The sequence below is a fragment of the Solanum dulcamara genome, chromosome 3 (assembly GCF_947179165.1).
Source record: "Solanum dulcamara chromosome 3, daSolDulc1.2, whole genome shotgun sequence".
NCBI lineage: Eukaryota > Viridiplantae > Streptophyta > Magnoliopsida > Solanales > Solanaceae > Solanum > Solanum dulcamara.
Window position 1 is genome coordinate 4,251,276 of NC_077239.1, and position 18,849 is coordinate 4,270,124.

Genomic DNA, 18,849 nt, shown 5'->3' on the forward strand with positions numbered 1-18,849 from the left:
TATGTAACACATACGGGAAACTAGACTATCACCTACCTTAAATTCACGCTTCCACAACCTTACAATGCAAGAACTTTTCCTTTCCAGGTTCGTTCCTCTTGTTCTTGGTCTGGAAAACAATAAATATATATAAATGATCAACAAAATGACCTAACTATCACGAAACATAACACAATTCACACCCTAGTATAAACCCATGATCTTAACCCCACCTAGGGCTATTTTCCACCATTAGTTTTCAGTTCAAACCCTCCCTCAATGATTACCAACCATAATTTCTAGGTTCTATGAATAAAATGATGAATTTAGGGAGTAAAATCCTTACCTTAAGCGTGAAAATCCGTGAAAAATTGATAGAATTCATCCTAGGTCACCTCTTGAAATCTTAGAAATTGATTTTGCAGAAAAAGACCATTTCTGAGGTTGACTATCCCACTCTGGCGGGATATGTGGCTTGGTAGTTCAAAGTAACCGAGGAGAAAGACAATGAATGGAATGCGAAAACAGTGAGCTCGGAGTTTGTGCTCCAAGCCCCCATTTCACAACATCCCTTTTCAAGGATGTATTAACAACATTCCTTTTCAATGATGTATTAAAATATACCCTTCACGCCAACTTCGATTCCGTGAGTTTTACTCGCCCGAATGCGATTCGCGAAGCCGTAAATATTCTGTATCATCTTGGCTATCGGCTTATCCAATTAAATCACAAATTTGATCTCCCATCATTCAAATGATCACCCTAGACTTCACCTGACTCAAAATTTGTTCAAGTTTGGCATATGCTAAATTTTTCCGAAGTTACTACCCGAAGTTTTCTGGCTCGAAATCCTTTCCCATTGGCCTATTCCTAACGACGGAGACAGGTCGTTATAGGTTTGAATTTCACTATGAGCAATATGTTTTTAGATTCTATTATTTGTTTTCATTTAATTTGGTGAACAGCTACTAGCCTTGCCTAATCTTTCACTATTATATATATATATATATATATATATATATATATATATATATAAATAAATAAATAAAGTGTTGAACTGGTTGATTTAATCTCAGAAAAATCAAATAGTTTCAAGAAATTCAACCTCTGAGTGAAAATGATCTGCCATTGTTTTCTACAATAATCATATTTTATAATAATATTTTATTATAGCGGTTAAATTTTTTTTAAACTGATTTTTTGTGTTATGTCGTTATATTATATATTCTCTATAACAATATTTAATTATAACAAGAAAATAATAATCTAGACAATTATAAATTTTTTTTACTATATATTATGATTTAGGCAAAACAGACTATTCACTACCAAAAATAATGCAAAAATCGACGGATAGAATCTGTCCAAAAGATCAAGAGAAAATCAATCTTGTTCGTCAATTTTTTTTTAAATTAGTGGAAAATCGACGGACGAACATCGATTTTTTCACACAAAATTATATATTTTTTAAAAAATTATTTTAAAAGAAAATCAACATAGATCCTTTTTTTTTACAAAAGTCGACGGACAAGATCGACTTTTGAAGTGCAAAATTGCGGTTGAACAATATAAATAAAAACGATCGAAATACTTCATTAAAGGGCAGGTGTGCTTGAGTACTAGGATTGTCCAAAGTGATATAATATACCTAAGTTTGATTCCAGTTGCTAAATTTTTATATATATTTCTAAAAAATTAATCTTGTGTGTCCTTCGATTTTAGGTACAGTTGTCTCTCTATTTTAACTGACATTTTCCATTGATTTCACGCACAACAATGTACAATCCATCAATATGATGTTAATTTTTCTTTAAAACTAATAATTTTAACCGTCAATTTTAATCCTCAATTTTGATCCATTTTTAATAGAGAACCTTTTGGGTGCAAACTCACCTACAAAAAATTCAAATTAAATCAACGTATTCTTGTATGTTCTCTGTTTTTCTTTTTAAATTCGATTTAATGTAAAAGAAAGAGGTTATAAAAGACAAACATGTTGGAAAGTATTCCCCACATTACAATCTCTATTTATTTTCTTAAGTTCGTATTAGGTGATTGATGTATACTTGTATTATCTATTAAATTTTTAAAGTTTAGATTTAATTAACTTAACAAATATTTTAACCAATGGGAAAACTTAAGGAGTCAATTATTTTTATTAATATTAAAACTTCTGAATCTAAATATACATATTATAAGTAGTAGCTAATAATGCTGATGATAGTTGTGAATGTTGGTGATTTATGGTAGCAATTAGTGGTGGCATCTAATAGGCTATGGTGGGTGACAATAATAAACTATTGTGGTGTTGATTAACAACGGTAATTGACGATGTGGTGAGTGTGGTTGACGATATTGGGTGATAGTTGTATGATAATGATAATTGATGGTGATCATTCTATATAACAACTAGTGATGGTGATTATTGATAATTTGATATGTATAGGTAGTTTTTTTAAGTTAAAAAAATTAAAAAAATTTAGCCTAAATTTACTTCTGAATCTGATATACATAATATAAGTAGTAGTTAATAGTGATGGTGACTGACAATAATTATAAATATTGGTGATTTATGATAGCAATTAGTGGTGGCATCTAATAGCTATAGTGAGTGATAATAATAAACTATGGTAGTGTTGATTAATAGCGGTAATTGGTGATGTGATGAGTGTGATTGACGATATTGGTTGATAGTTGTATGATAATAATAATTGACAGTGATCATTATATATAATAACTAGTGATGGTGATTGTTGGTAATTTGATATGTATAGGTGGTTTTTTTAGTTTTTATAAAATTAAAAATTATAGCTCAAATTTACTTTGAAAATTAAGTATTTCGAACCTTAAGCTTCAAATCTTTTCACATGAATTGGGACAAAAATAATATGCGTAACCCTTGATAAGATATGTTGATTATGCATTAATCCTCTTATATTTCTGTTAGAAAATCCAAGCAAGGGAAAATTTTGCCAAATAACGACAACTAAATTTGTTAGTGGAAGGTCGTAAGCAAGGAATGATTGAACATGCTCAAATCTATATGGATGAAATTTGCCAAATAACGACAACTAAAAATAAAACTTTGTTTTAAAACATTATTTATTTATTTGAGGACCATAGTGGATTGTACCTCTTTCACTATAATAATTAAAATTGTTGAAAACATCACACATGGATTTAAAATTTGTACTTGTTTTTTGTTGAACATAAAGTAGTGGATGCTACACTAAACACAAATTCTTTATTTTCTTCTACACACAAAAAATAAATAATATAAAAATAGCAAACTTGAGGGAAGCCATAGATAGAGTGGTCTATTTGATGTTAATAACTCTTTATGTGATACTTTTGAATCTTTTTATATCTGAAAAAAAGGAAATCCTAGGATCCATATAGGGGTGTTCATGAAAAATCTAAAAATTAAATCAAATTGAAGATAAGAATTAATATTTTTAAAATTTGGGTTGGTGTTTATTTTACGAGAAAAAATAACCAATTTGTTTAAAAAATCAAATCGACTATCTTTTATATATATATATATATATATATATATATATATATATAAAAGAAGATTTTAGACCTGATTGATATGGCGCACTCACAAAATAAAAATTACATTTATCTTTTTATATCAGAATTTTGCCATTTTTCATAGTTAAAATAATTAAATTTATCCTAAAACGTCCCTTCTTTAACTATTCCACCACTTCGTACAATACTAATAAAAAACAAAAAGCTATGGTTACTAACCCACCTATTTTTCTTCCACTGATTCATCTCCTAATTACTTTCTTCCCTCTTTGTTCTTTCTTTTCCTATCCTCTTTTGCAACAAATAAAATAATTCTTCCTTTCTGATTCTTTTAATTTGTTTACTTTCTTCCATGTAAGTGCTTTATATTATTTTCTTCCTTTCTCCTTCCTCTTGTGTATGATGTTACTTTTGTTTTTGTGCTTTTATTGTAATCCATGATCTTTGAAAAAGTCATTGAATGTTATCATGCACACTTTTTTTTTTGTAATAATTAGTTCAATTTTCTATTGAAACTAATTTTTTTTAATTATACTAACCAGTTTAATACATAAAACAATTTCCTTACTTCTTTTGTTATTGGTTGTATTTTAAAATAACATGCATGCAGTTGATTCAAAGGATGGAAATAAAATTGAAATAAAGTACTCACTCTATCCCAATTTATATGGACCGACTCCTTTTTATTTCATAATACCTGCCACAGAGCATGTGGACCGACTCCTTTTTGTTTCATATCATTTTCATTCTCAGAATAGTACATCAGAACCAATGCGATCAATTCATCTTCATATAATTCATGATAATAGCATGATACTAACAATAATTTTCACATCTCATAACAAAATAGTTATTTCATATGTACAAGATAAGTCAATAATCTCATCACATAGATCACACCAAAACACATCTTTAGGTTGCCATTATATACCCTTCGTTTCCATTTTTAAAGGTTAAATACACAGTCAATAACCCAATCCAGTAACTATTACTCTCCAACGCACACAGGAAGAAAATACTAGTATCTACAAGCTTAAACAGAGGATTAGAAGTTCACTTGCCTTAAATAATCAGATAATCACTCCGAAACTTGAGTCTTCCCTTTTCGAATAATATCCAAAACACCACAATCTAATCAAATAAATAATCAAAATAAAATTTCAAAACTAACATCACATATATTACTATATGTCTAGCCTAGACCCAAAGTCTCACTCAAATCAATAATCACATTTTCAATCTTATGCCACTTAATTTATCAAGTATGATATTTCTCCAAATATCATAAACCTAATAATATTCATATAATACAATACATCTAATATTTAATTATCTATCTTAATAACAAAACTTAAATTGTAAAATAATAGCAATGAGCAAAACTTCAAATTGGGGACGAATTACCCTAACTGCTTGATAAAGTGCAGACTTAATCCACTGCAACTCATAAATGCATTAACCCTAATGATTTGAACCATCATTACCCCATGATAACCACCTTAATCTTAGGTTTCCTTTGGTCAAATATCACAACAACATTGTTTTCTCCCTTCACACCCAACATAACTATATTAATAACGAAGTGGTACATTAGTAGTGCATTGATAAAAACAAAAAACAATATCCATCCACAATCAAATTACCACATCAATACTAAGTCAGTTTCATAGTTATAAAATAGTCCAATTTTTTTAATTTATCTAAAATTATCTGCAACTAATTAATCATCAAAATGACCTAACGGGTCTTTACAATTCAGTTCATTATTTTGAAGAAAAATTAGGTTTAGATCTAAATTCTATTTTGGAGAAATAATTATATATTTATCATGTGTTTTAGTTGAACCATAGTTAACTTCTATTCTGCCAGAGATATATTATTTGGTATATAAGTCCCTTCTCTATGCGTTGGAGTCTATAAAGTTTCCTGTGTATTCCATAGGTATGAGAATTGCTGTTGAATGCATCAATTGGCTTTTTTCCATCTGAGCTGGAATTATCTCTCTCTGAAGTTATTTACGTGCTTGCTAGAAGCCTGCTCTTCAGTTTTATTTATTTGTATTTGCTCTTTTTCATTTTTTATCAATCATATAGTCTACATTTCATCTCTGGTATGTTGTTTAGAAAAAAAGAGCAGTGTAGTTAAATGACCGTTGAGATGCGTGTGCCAATCCTATTCTTACAGGTGAAAGAAGGTGGATATGATACCACGGTCAATGAAACGGTCAATGTTGTCATGGCAAACACAAGTGAGATTGGACAAAAGAGTTGGGGTATCATGAAAGGAGTCTTGGCCATGGCTTCACAGAAGGTAGAGGAATATACCAAGGAAAGTCCAGCCTGGAAGAACGATAGCTGGCAACGAGGTGAAAGCGAAAAGAATGGCTATTATCAGGACTTTAATCAGGATTCTAAAGGATGGAATGCTTCTGGAGGAGCCCAATCCTCTGGAAGGAACACTAATTTTGTCAGCTCTGGGTCGTGGGATGATTGGGACAACGAAGACAAGAGCAAAGTAAATCCTACAAAGGGGGCAGCAGCATCCAACAACAAGAACGATGACTGGGCTGGATGGGATGATGGATTTGATAATCACTACCAGAGTGCATCCAACAATAAACATGCTGCTGTTCATGCTGGAAATATAGATTCCAAATGGACCGATGGAGGTTTCCTCTGACGGCAGTACATGTTGCAACTCCCCTTAGTAATTTTTTGCCTTCCCAGATTCAATTTTCTCCGTGTCTTATTGGATAAAAGGAATTGTGTGTCTGAATATAGTTGATATTTGTACCATTGACAGCAGGTTGGGTTAATTGCTCCTCCTGTAAAAGAAGAAAGCCAAAAGCAAGCAGAATCAGACTCTTGTTGAGGACCATTATTCGGGGCAAAAAAAACGTTTAAGTTACATTTGGATTTGTAAAGACCATTTTTGCATTGTCTATTTTGTTCCTGTTTCTGTCCTATATATTGGAGATTTTTGCTTATTATGTCTGATTTCTGTGTTGCATATGGACATGAGAGATCTTGGATAAATGGTATTGGCTTCTTCGTCTGGCTCATGAATTGTATGTTACAGGTTTTGATGTGCTTAGGCTTCTGTACCCATCTATGTCACTCTGTGCCTTCACTTGTCACAAAAGGGATTTTTTTTGGCTGTTAAAACAATTGAGTTCACCCTTATGGTGAGGATTCTTGATGACCGACGAATCAAGTTGTCGTCGAGGATTCTTGATGACATATGAATCAAGTTGTTGCATCGCTTACGCTTTAGGAACTGTCGGAAAGTGAAAAGGCATCATTGGTAGATGGCTCTGTGAAAGTGGAAAGGCATCATTGTAAGGTGGCTAAGTGAACATTTTTGGATGATTGAAGATAGGATATACACTTTAGGAAATTTCTGAAAGCAAGTGAACATTCCTGGGTGATTCAAGATAGGTAGGTGCAGCGAATTGGCAATTGGACTAAATTCATTAAATGATATATGTCTAGTGTCTCTTGTTTTCTGGTAAAGCATCAAAATCAGTCCACAAATAACTTCCTTATTCAAATTAGATCCCTTCCATTGTTCACATCTGCCCTTGTCTCAATCGATCGAGCTCTATTGGTCAACTGTTGGAAACTCTATTTCTGCTACCCACTGCCCCCTCCTGGTTCACAAGCATGGAGCACTAAATAGGTTTTTGTGATAGTCTTTTGCCTTTCTCCCTACCACTAGGAGCTTAGATTTCCTATGAATAATGAGTGGTATGTACTAGAATAGTGGCAGGGACATATAGGTATATATATGTGAACAGTACCATTAATTCTTAGATTTTTTACATTTTTTGTTTTCATTCTTGTGTTTATTAATAGTACAAATACAAATACTACAATGATAGTTGGTGACAAAGGTGGTTTTATTACCTGTTTCATTAGGAATCACATAGGTCTTGATACATATATGTGACCCATGAAGAAGAGGAAGTTAGCGTGCGTAAAGAGACATGTTGAAAAACATAACTTAATTTTTTAGATGAGATAATCACAAACTTTTAATATATTTATTCATTCTACACCTACAAACAAGACACATCAATGTAAAATTAACTACTATTCAAATTCAACGGCTAAAACTAACACTACCGCGACAACAACATATCCAATATAGTCGAGTCTGAAAGATAGTCATGTGTACAATATATGCAGACCTCACTCCTACCTTTGTGAGGTAGAGAGGACCCTCAAACGACAACTAACACTAATTTGATAATACCTTTATTATATTAAATGAAGTCACACAATATTCTCATCAATAAAGCTAGCCAGTTTTGAGTTCCCAAAATTAGCTTCTTCTTGTTGTTGAATCACTAGAACAGAACTTTTTATCCCTTTGCCTGATGAAGCCAATAAATTAGCCAATGGTCCCAATTCTGAATTATTCTGCTCATCAAATGGTTTTGCCATTATGCCTTGTGTGAACTTACTTTTGTTATTCCCTACTATCATAAGTTCAAATTCTCCACTTTTTCCAATTGCCAACACTTCATTCACCAAATTATAATTATTTTCTTCTTTCTCAGCATATAGAATTTGTTTATCCCACTTCATCATGAATTCTGCAACAGTAGAATCATCCAAAGTCCTGTTTGGAACAATGAAAACACATAATACAATTTAGACAAATAATTTAGATGTACTACTAAGTGAGATCAATTCGTAATAACTTAGAAAAATAATAAGACATTTTACCTGCTAAACATTCATGTATTAATTAAACTCTTAGAGAACTAATGCACAAATTAAAAGACAAGCTAAGGATCTAAGTTATATATATAATGAGTATAAGTATTTATATACTATCATTGTAGTTTAGCTTGTGATCAGAGGCAAAGACACTAGAATTATGCATTCGGCCGAGCCCAATAGCTTTGTTCCGAATCCTATATTTTTAATTAAAAAAATTCACCTAATATGTAAAAAATAATTTATCCAGAATTCAATTGTTTGGATCAAGCGCTTTCATGCCAAAAGCTATAGTTGATAGCATAATCACAACTTTACTTTTGATGACTCTGACCTGGACCACCCCAAACCTCTCGTGAGCCTTGACATAGGCAGGAAATTGACGTTATCCAACTCCAATAAACAAATGCATATATAGAAGGGTTAATTTTACCTTTCAACTTCATCAAAATTCGTACTTCCATGATAAATGAATCTTACTAATGTAACCCTAATAGCAGGATGTTCAACCATTTTGCTACCAATTTCCAAAGCTTTACGACAATCAGCTCCACCAAAAAACACAATGCAAATTCTCATCCCATTATTAACCAATTGTAGTCCACGATCAACCACCACTGCCACCGAGCACCGCGCTTGACTCATAACTCTCTCATTCGCCATTCTCCATCCGTGCCCTGCATATCAGGATGTCAAATTTAGCGCATGAAAATTTATTTGAACATATATTTATCAACTAGTGTCATTTTTGGCATAGTCTAACTAGTCATCTAATGTTCGAGCCAATTTAGGTGTGCGGCATATCTACCCTACAATTGACCATACAATTAACTTATCAAAACATAAAAAGTTTTAAAAGTTTTTTTAAATTGTTTTATCTGTTTAATGTAATCATGATTAATAACAGAAAAAAAGAACTTTTATATATTAGTCCTCCAGCCCCAATTTAAGTGACATTATATATATTGTTTGATTGGACCAAATTCATTTGTTAGTTTGTCTAGCTTTTAACTTGCTCAAATTTAATTCAACCAACTAATTTGATACCCTGACAATCTTACCGGCATGAATCTCCACTTCTTCGTCCCCTTCCATTTGCCAATATTTATCAAATGGCAAAATAATCAATTCAACTTGTTTTTTCTCCGCAACATGAATAATATCCTCATGCAAATTCGGTAAACCCGAGATTGCCATTGTGGGTCGGACCATAACTCGTCCTAGCACGCTATATGCCATGAACTCCGCACCCACTTGATCTATCGCATCGTCCCGGCAAAGTACTCGGCCGATGAAAGGGAAACCGTTCTTTCGAGCACGTCGAACCATCGATATGGATGAGAGTCGGTCGGTGAATTCCACAAGTCGCATCACATAGAGTTTGGTGATTGAGGCATAGTTATTATTATTTTTGTCAGACCTTAGTGACTCGACGAGGTTTATGAGTGCACGTGCGTCCCTCGGGTCACGTAGGATTGCTAGGATTCGGAGATTGTTTTGTTTTTTGGTATTTTTTTGTGTTTTTTCGAGTTGAGGCTCTTGTGTTGATGATGATTTATGAATAGCCATTACTATAGGAGTTGTGATGAAGGTTGTAAAAAGTGCCATGATCACCAATATTGCAAACGTCTGATCGTCCAAAACCTAATGGTTGGTATAAATAAAAATTAGTAGTAGTATATGTTTGTCAATATATTAATTAATGAAAGAAATGATGACTTTGTTGTGTCAAGAAAAAAAAAGGATTAGACATCGAATCAAAGAACATGCAAATAAAAATCAATTTAAGTATTTAATCATGTCTTAAAAGTATAAATGCTTACATAGGTGAAATTAAATCACATTCTGATATATCATTAAAAATATATCATATATACATCAATAATTGAATGGTTTAGCACTTGATGAATATTTGTTAAATTTGTGAAGATTCATAGTCAAAAATCAAAAGTGCATATATATATAAATTAATTAAAGATTAAATGTGTTTGATAAAAAAATTATTCTAATCAAAATCAATTATTTTTAAATGAGTAGTGATTATTCTAGCTAGGTTTAGTAGTCAAAATATATTCTATCTAGGTTAAGCATCTTTCAACTTTATATCCTTTCCTGATATCCTATAACTAAATAAGTTAGTGGAAATTATTTCCAATTAAATCACCTATAAATGAACAATGAGTAGTGATCATTCAATTGCCACTCTAAACTTCTCTCTTAGAGTGTGTTTGGTATGAGGAAAATATTTTTATGAAAAATAAATTATTTTCTTATATATAGTAAGCAAGCAGAAAAATATATTTTTAAAATTATTTTATATATAATCTAGATAAACACTATGTAATTCGGGTAAGAATAAGGATTTATCGGGATGGTGAAAATGGGAGCTATAAGGAGTGGGGATCTGTTTCAGGTGCGGAGGGGAGAGATGTCACTTGTGAAATTTGTTTTATCGTCATAGAAAAGTCATGACATGTTTAAAATCGTAGTTTAAGAGTATTCTTTTTTTTCTTAACTAATTCTATATCTAATGAAACACTATCATATAAAATGAAACAGAAGAATAAGTAAGGCTAACCTTTTTCTCTTTGCCAATATTTAGAACAATTAGCTCCACCAACCCTTTTGTGTTCATCAAAAATCCAAGTGCCAAAGCTTCCCTCATTGGCATAGCACACAACATTATTCCCACTATAAATGTACCCAAAACTTTCCCTGCACAAGCTGTGGACACAACAAGAACCACAAGTCCCCAAGCCTTATCACTATGAATTTGAGAAATATCAGTCTTAATACCACTTGATGCAAAATAAAGTGGTAATAATAATCCAGATACAAAATCTTCAATCCTCAAAATTAATCTCTCTGAAAAATCCCCATTTTTTGGAATAATTAATCCAAAAATAAATGCTCCAAATATTGCATGTATACCAATAAAATCAGTCATAAAACCAAACAACATTACTCCAGCTAGAGTCAAACATATGTAACTTTCCTCAACAATATTGTTGTTCCCGCTTGATGATTTTTGTGCCACCCAAATTATAATTGGCCTTATAATTAGGAACATAAAAACCACAAATCCAAATCCAGATATAAGAACCCATAGGGAAATTAAAGGACTATGATGAACTCCTCCTCCTCCTGCTAGAGCAACTGCAAGAGCAAGTAAAATCCATGCAGCAACATCATTAAATGCAGCTGCTGCCATAGCCATTTCACCAATTTGTGTAGTAAGCAACCTGTCGAGACATGATATAATTAAAAGTTATAATGACGTGAACTTTCTAGCTAGCAGTTTAAACTTTTAGCTGAAACAGTCACATAATTCAGTATGGTATCACATAACATACACAATTTTTTTTTGTATCGATATTCAAATTAAAGAAGTGAACGAAAGAATAAATGTTGTGACAATATCATATGAATAAAGGGAAATTCAGATATAGTAATATAACTATATCCTCCACGAGTTTTTGAAATTAGGGTTCCCAATTTTCCCCTCCAGACCTAATTAATCATGTAAGAGTTTTGAGTATATATGATATGATCAATGTAATTAACTAGAATTTTCACTAAGGGAAGTTAAAATATAAACTAAACCACACTAGAAAAAAAATCAAGGGATTAAACATATAATATATGTACATAAATAAATTTAAAAAATTGCATATCTACACAATATAATTTTTCAGTAAAGGGGGTGTCACTTGACACGATGTCTCCGCTACAACATATATGTGACATCTTTTTTGGACATAGATCTAGGTTGACTCTAACAACTTGAGCTTTCAGATGAAATGATTGCATAATTGAACAAACCTTAATTCAGCAAGGATTCGAGCAAGAACAGGAAAGGCAGTGATTGAAAGTGAAACACCAATGAACAAGAAAAATTCTCCATATCCAACACTATCAATCCCTTTGATTACTTTTCTTAGAACAAAAGCAACTCCAATACTAAAGAGAAAAGGCAATGAAATTCCAGCAAATGCTATTCCAACAGCTTTTTTTCCACTTTTAAGTATGGTGTTTAAGTCCAATTCAAGGCCAACAAGGAATAAGAAAAATAAGAGGCCTATGCTTGCTACACATTCAAGAATTGGTGTACTCCATGATGGAAAAATCCAATGTGTGAATGTTTTGTTCCTCCCAAATGCTGATGGTCCAAGCATAATACCTGCCTGAAAAATACAAAAAAGGAACAATTATGTTCTATGTCTACTAGAGAAAATATTTACGTCACGTAGGCCAATATAACTATTTTATAATATTTATGTATAATTAAGGACCTTTTATATACGATTATACATTTTTATACAAGGTTGACACATTATGTATAATACTTTTGCCTCAGATATAATATTGTATATTGGCCTACATGACGTAATAATTATTAAATTTTAGTGACTTTTCGCATATATATCCATGCGGTGAGCACAAAGCGAAATATACCTTCATCTTTTAATGAAGAATATCGTGTGTGTGAAAATAGACTTATCAAAATTCGTTATGAAGCCCGTTTTCACAACGGATGAGGGATGATTGTGAAAATGCTCGATTACACAAATGATGAGGGACCATAGTGTAACATTCTTTAAAATAAAATGAAAGAATATACTGATAGTGCACAAAACTTACACTGATTTCCGCAACGACATTAGGTTGACGGAGGGGCTTGAGAAGGAAACCAAGTAGTCGACTGAGGAACACAACTAATGTTGTTTGAATAATTAACAACGGGAAAGCATAGTGCAAAGTATTTTCTCCTTGCCATACTCCATCTGATGATGTTTTTACGGAATTAGTTACATTAAAACCCATAATATATTAATAATGGGAATTAGTTCTTCAAAAGTTACAACCTTATAACTATAGCACACAAGGTATATCTTCCTAAGTTCAAGTTTTTGGTTATTGAAACTAAAGGCTATTGTTAGGGGTATATATAGAGGAGAGAAAGGACCGATGCACTCTTATAGTATTGCAGTGACGAAATCAGAAATTTTGTTAACGGTCTTCAAGATTTAATATATATATATATATATATATATATATATATATAAATATAAAAATATTTTTTGATCTATATACATTGTATAACTTTTTTTATATACATAATATAATTTTTCGATGAAGTGTGTTTGATTGCGTACTTGTTAGTTGTTACTACAGGTGGTGGCGTAGCACTGGGTTCATGAATTCAATTCTTTTATGCAATGTATAAATTTATGTAGAAAAATTTATTAACACTGTAATTAAGTTCAAATTCGTAATTTTAAAACATAATAGGTTCAATATTAAAAATTTAAATACTAAATTTATAGAATTTAAATCTTGAATCCGCACGTTATCAGAGAATGTATCCAAATTAACCCTCGACAATTGGAGAAGAATCTAATATTATTTCCATTGAGTGGGTTGCTTGTACAACTGAAATACATATTTAGTGGTATATCATTGTCACATGAGTCATTATATAAATAATAATAATTTAAGGATTAAAATGACTAGTTATTAAGGAAGTTTTGTGTGGGCTCTTTGTAAAACATTCTTTTAGTCGCGGCTTAAATACTTCATAAGCTAAATTACTACTGTATTATTGTAAGATTCGGGAAAGGATTAGCTATATATTTTGATGTAAGGTTCTGGGAGACATTAGATTCGGAGTGTTGGTGTTCATTTCGCATTTGTACCTTATAGTGTAGCCTTTGAATGTACTTGTCGGATTTATGGGGATTCGATCGAGTTTATGTTTGTATGCTTGATCGTTAATGTGCCTTTGTATGTGCCTTCTGAATTTATGGAGGTCCAGTTAAGTTTAAATAGTATTATCGCTTTCATTAATTACTATATCAATTGTATTTTGATGCATGCCAAGTTATGTTATTCTCGTTTATTATCTTGTTATTGTAATCGCAGCTCGGTCGGCCTATGATGTCTACTGAGTACCTATTGTTTTGGTACTTATGCTGTACTTTGTATTTTTTTCCCGATGCAGATGCAAGCGCTAGTCGGCCCCGTTGACCTTTTGTGCTGTTGTAGCTGGTGATTCGACGATTGAGGGTGAGCTTATTTGGCGTCCGTGGTTGACTCATCTTTTCTGTACATTTTGGCTAGTCTTTTGTATATCGAGACAGGTTGTATATTTGTTGTATATGTCTAGTCTGTACTCGTCTTTTGAAGTAGCTTTGTACTAGCATCGTCCAATTTTTAGGTGGGATCTTGTACTTTGTCCTCATTCGAAGGCTGTGTTTAGATATATAATGTTCCTTACTTTCGATGTTCCTTCTTGAAATGCTTTATAATGCTCTTTTCTATCTCTTCCGCTCCTTAGGCTTCTTATCGATGATTTCGGGCTATGAGTTGACTTACATACTTATGAGTATTAATAGGTGCCATCATAACTCCGATTTGAATCGTGAATAATAATCAACCCGCAATAAATACGGAAGGTATTTACGAATGACCCAACATCAAATATATTGATGATAATATTTGCAAAAAAAATTCTATTATGCTTTTTAGATTCCAGATAAGTTTGTACCATCAAAGAAGATCGCTTCCTTAAAATGTGAGGTAGATAGAAAATGTTTTCCTAGAAAATGTTTTCTTGAAAAAAAAGTTGGTTTCTAACTTATTTTCTCATGTTTGGTTGGTGAGTGGAAAATATTCTCCAGTGTATGATTGATGATTGAAAAATATTTTTTTAGAAATACCTTTTATAAAATTTGACCTCAGACCCGACCCCGACCCAACCCAACTCCGACACCAATATTTGATTCAGGATCCAACTTTTGAATCAAAATCCGGCCTCCAAGACTTGACTCGAGATCTGATCCCGACCCCAACCCTGACACTCGACCTCGACATTGAGCCCGATACTCGATCCGAAATTCAACCCCGACTAGAGACCTTATCTCGACCCCGACTCTGACCCTAATCTTGACATTTGACTTGAGACCAGACCCCGACATCAATACTCGACCCAAGACCTAACCCTGACCCCGACCCCGACATTCGAGACCCCACCCTAACATCGACCCCGATCCTAACCCGAGATACGACCCCAACTCCGACCCCAACTCGAAATCCGACCCCGACCCTGACCCCGACCCCGAAAGTCAACCCAAACCCAAACCCGACACTGGGCTTGACCCCGACCTCGACGGTGACACTCGACTCGAGATCTGGCACTGACGCTCAAAACCCGACATCGACGCCAATCTAAGATCCGATCTCGACCCCAACCCTAAAACTCGACTCTAGACTCGACCTCAACACTCGATTCGAGACCTGACCCCAACACTCGAGACCCAACGCTAATGTTGATTCGAGACCCTATGTCGACCCCGACTCTGACATCCGACTCGAAACCTGACGTCGATACCCAAAACCTAGCCCAAACATCGACTTAAAAACTGACCCAGACTCCGACAGCCGACTTGAGACCTGACCTCGATTCGAGACCCATTCCTGACACCCAAGACCCGACGCCGATACCGATTTGAGACCCTACCCTAATCCCTACACCCGACTCGAGACCCAATGCCAACACTCGAGATCTACTCCCGACTTCTTGATCCAACCCTGACCCCAATCTGAGACCCAACGCCGACATCCGAATCGAGACCCAAACACCAATGCTGACTCAAGATCCGACCTCAACACTCGACTCGAAACCTTACCCCAATTCGAGACCTAACCACGACCTCAACTCGAGACTTGAACCTTACACCAAAACCTAATTCGAGACCTGACCCCGACCTGATCCCAACCCCGATCTCTATCCCGACACTCGATTTGAGACCTGACCTTGACCAGAGACCAGACCCCGACCTCGACTCAATTTGAAATTCGCGAGTTGAGTCTCGAATCGAGGTCGAGAGTTGGGTCTCGAATTGAGCATCAGGAGTCGGATTTAGGATTAACATTGAAAATTGATACTCGAGACTTAAGTTAGGATGAAAAATTGAGGTGTGCGGTTCCAAAATGATTTTGGAAAAATGTTTTCCTTACTTGTTTAAGGGAAGTCATTTTTCTTGAATTTGAGGAAACTAAGTTTATTTGAAAAACATTTTCCAAAATATTTAAGCCAACCAAATATGAGAAAATTGAAAAATATTTTCATTCATACCAAACACACCCTTAATTATTTATTACTACTATAGTATTGTTTATGCCAGATGTACTATTTGCGAAATTATATTGAATATGTTATTTTTATATGATGATAAAAGAGATATTTAATGATAATAAATTATATTTTTTAACAGTAATATTTGTTGCGGCAAAAATATTTAGTTGTAACTGAGCTAATGTTTCACATCTAGAGTCGATAAAACCTTTAGTGACATTTACATAAAATGCTAATTATAAAATTTATATTTATTATTGCTGCTAAATATTAATGATAATTATATTATTATCCTTAAATAATGAATGGTCCAATAAATATATTTGTTGTGGTGTTGTGTAGTATGTTTATGCAATTGTGATGTACTACAATGGGATATTTAGTGGTATTTAATTGTTACACCTGTTGTACATACAGTTAATTACTCTTTCATATCGTTTTCGTTAATTAACAGCTTGCAGAATATTTTATTAAGTTTTATAAGAAATATTATACATTATATATATACTGAAAAACTCGAACGTCATATCCCAATAACAATAATCACATAAAGAATAACCTCACTTTGACATTGAATTAATCAGGGCTCGTTATTTATTTCAGAATTATTATCTCATTTTTAATGAAGAATAAAAATAACATTATAATTTCAGAATGATTAATTTTGAGATAAATTATATTATAATTTTATTTTAATTTAATATAATATAAATTTATTCTAAAATTAATTCAGTCATTTCTTACCGACCGTAAATGAATTAATATTCAACAAACGTAGCAATTATTGCATCACCCCTTTTATTTCTCTTGGCCAATCTTCAATGTTTTCTCTGGAAGCACTCGTAAAAATTTAGCAAATTACAATAACAGTAAAGAATAAGAAAAATTAAACATCGATCATATTTTAAAATAATATTTTATTATAATAGTAACGTTATTTTTTTAAAATAAAGTTGTTTATGTTATATATATTATATGTTCTTTATAATAGTAATTCTCAATAACAACATTTACAATAATGATCAAGTATTTTTATAATTGATTTTTATGTTATTGTTATATTATATGTTCTCCACTAGGGGTGGATCTCGAGGGGAGAAGGTGGTAGAGGTTCACCTGAACTCCCTCGACAAAAAATTATATTGTATATATAAGATAATTTTTTTATATTTATGTACATATGTTAATTTTGAACTCTCTGAACAAGGAATAGAGTGTAGCGCAATGGTAGCTGACTTTCAAATTGTCCCCTGTGTTTAGAGTTTGAACCTCACTATGCACATTATGTTTTTAGATTCTGTTATTTCTTTTTATTTAATTTCAGAAACATCCACTAGCCTGATCCAATCTTTCACTAGTTGTCTCTCGATTTTAACCGACTCTGTCCATTAATTTCACGACCAACAATGTACAATCCATCAATTTAATGTTGATTTTTCTTTAAAAATAATAATTTTATCCGTCAATTTTAATCTTCAATTTTGATCCATTTTTCAATAGAAAAATTACCTAATTACACTTCTTTATTTACCATATTTTTTATTATTCCTATCCATTTCAAAAAAAATCAAAAATTCCTTCTTTCCATCCGGATGCATTAATTCTGATTAAAAAAATTATTTCTATGTTCAATGTATTATGCTTTAAACATTACATGCTGATACATAAAAATCCTAATTAATTTATCCGAATTACTGAATTAATGTATCTGAATTACTAAATTAATGTATCCAGATTATCATGTTTTTAAGAGATTTTTATAAATTTAAAAAAATAGAAAAAAAATGATAATTAACCTTTTATGTTATGTGATTCCTAAAAAGCATACTTTTTTAATAGAGAACCTTTTTGGTGCAAATCTCACCTACAAAAAATTCAAATTAAATCAGCATATTCTTGTATGTTCTCTGCTTTTTTAAGATTCGATTTAATGTAAAAGAAAATGGTTATAAAAGAACTAACATGTTGGAAAGTAGTCCCCACCATTACAATCTCTCTTCATTTTCTTAAGTTCGTATTAGGTGATTGATATATACTTATATTATGTATTAAATTTTAAAATTTAGATTTAATTAACTCAACAAATATTTTAACCAATGGGAATACTCAAAGGAGTTATTTATTTTTGTTAATATTAAAACTTCTGAATCTATATATATATATATATTATAAGTAGTAGTTAATAGTGATGGTGATTGACAATAATTGTGAATGTTAGTGATTTATGATAGCAATTAGTGGTGAAATCTAATAGTTATGGTGTGTGATAATAATAAAATATGGCGGTGTTGATTAATAACGGTAATTGGTGACATCTAATAGATATAGTGGGTGATAATAATAAACTATGGTGGTGTGGATATATACTTGTATTATGTATTAAATTTTTAAAATTTAGATTTAATTATCTTAACAAATATTTTAACCAATGAGAATACTCAAAGGAGTTATTTATTTTTATTAATATGAAAACTT

General features: G+C 32.2%; 2 protein-coding genes across 2 annotated transcripts; one reads left to right on the plus strand and one right to left on the minus strand.

Moving 5' to 3' along the window:
- The first annotated feature begins 5,658 nt into the window (after positions 1-5,658).
- On the plus strand, positions 5,659-6,192 carry LOC129881984 (probable ADP-ribosylation factor GTPase-activating protein AGD6). Its single transcript, XM_055956093.1, has one exon. The coding sequence runs from the start codon at positions 5,659-5,661 to the stop codon at positions 6,190-6,192; it is 534 nt and encodes a 177-aa protein (XP_055812068.1).
- Positions 6,193-7,652: 1,460 nt separating this feature from the next.
- Positions 7,653-13,127, minus strand: LOC129881472 (cation/H(+) antiporter 20-like). Its single transcript, XM_055955668.1, has 6 exons — positions 12,879-13,127; positions 12,060-12,421; positions 10,816-11,479; positions 9,299-9,881; positions 8,671-8,914; positions 7,653-8,136 (listed from the first exon to the last, which is right to left on the minus strand). Exons 1-6 carry the CDS (start codon positions 13,059-13,061, stop codon positions 7,788-7,790), a joined length of 2,385 nt encoding a protein of 794 aa, XP_055811643.1. The 5' UTR covers positions 13,062-13,127; the 3' UTR covers positions 7,653-7,787.
- Between the last annotated feature and the right edge of the window lie 5,722 nt (positions 13,128-18,849).

What these genes read in the sequence shown, in the direction of transcription:
- LOC129881472 (XM_055955668.1), bottom strand. Translation starts at nt 13,061, where the DNA reads ATGGGTTTTAATGTAACTAATTCCGTAAAAACATCATCAGATGGAGTA. An exon ending in ATGTCGTTGCGGAAATCAGT is followed by an intron (nt 12,422 to 12,878) that starts GTAAGTTTTGTG and finishes TGTATTTTTCAG; the next exon opens with GCAGGTATTATGCTTGGACC. An exon ending in CGAATCCTTGCTGAATTAAG is followed by an intron (nt 11,480 to 12,059) that starts GTTTGTTCAATT and finishes ATGTCTCGACAG; the next exon opens with GTTGCTTACTACACAAATTG.
- LOC129881984 (XM_055956093.1), top strand. Translation starts at nt 5,659, where the DNA reads ATGACCGTTGAGATGCGTGTGCCAATCCTATTCTTACAGGTGAAAGAA.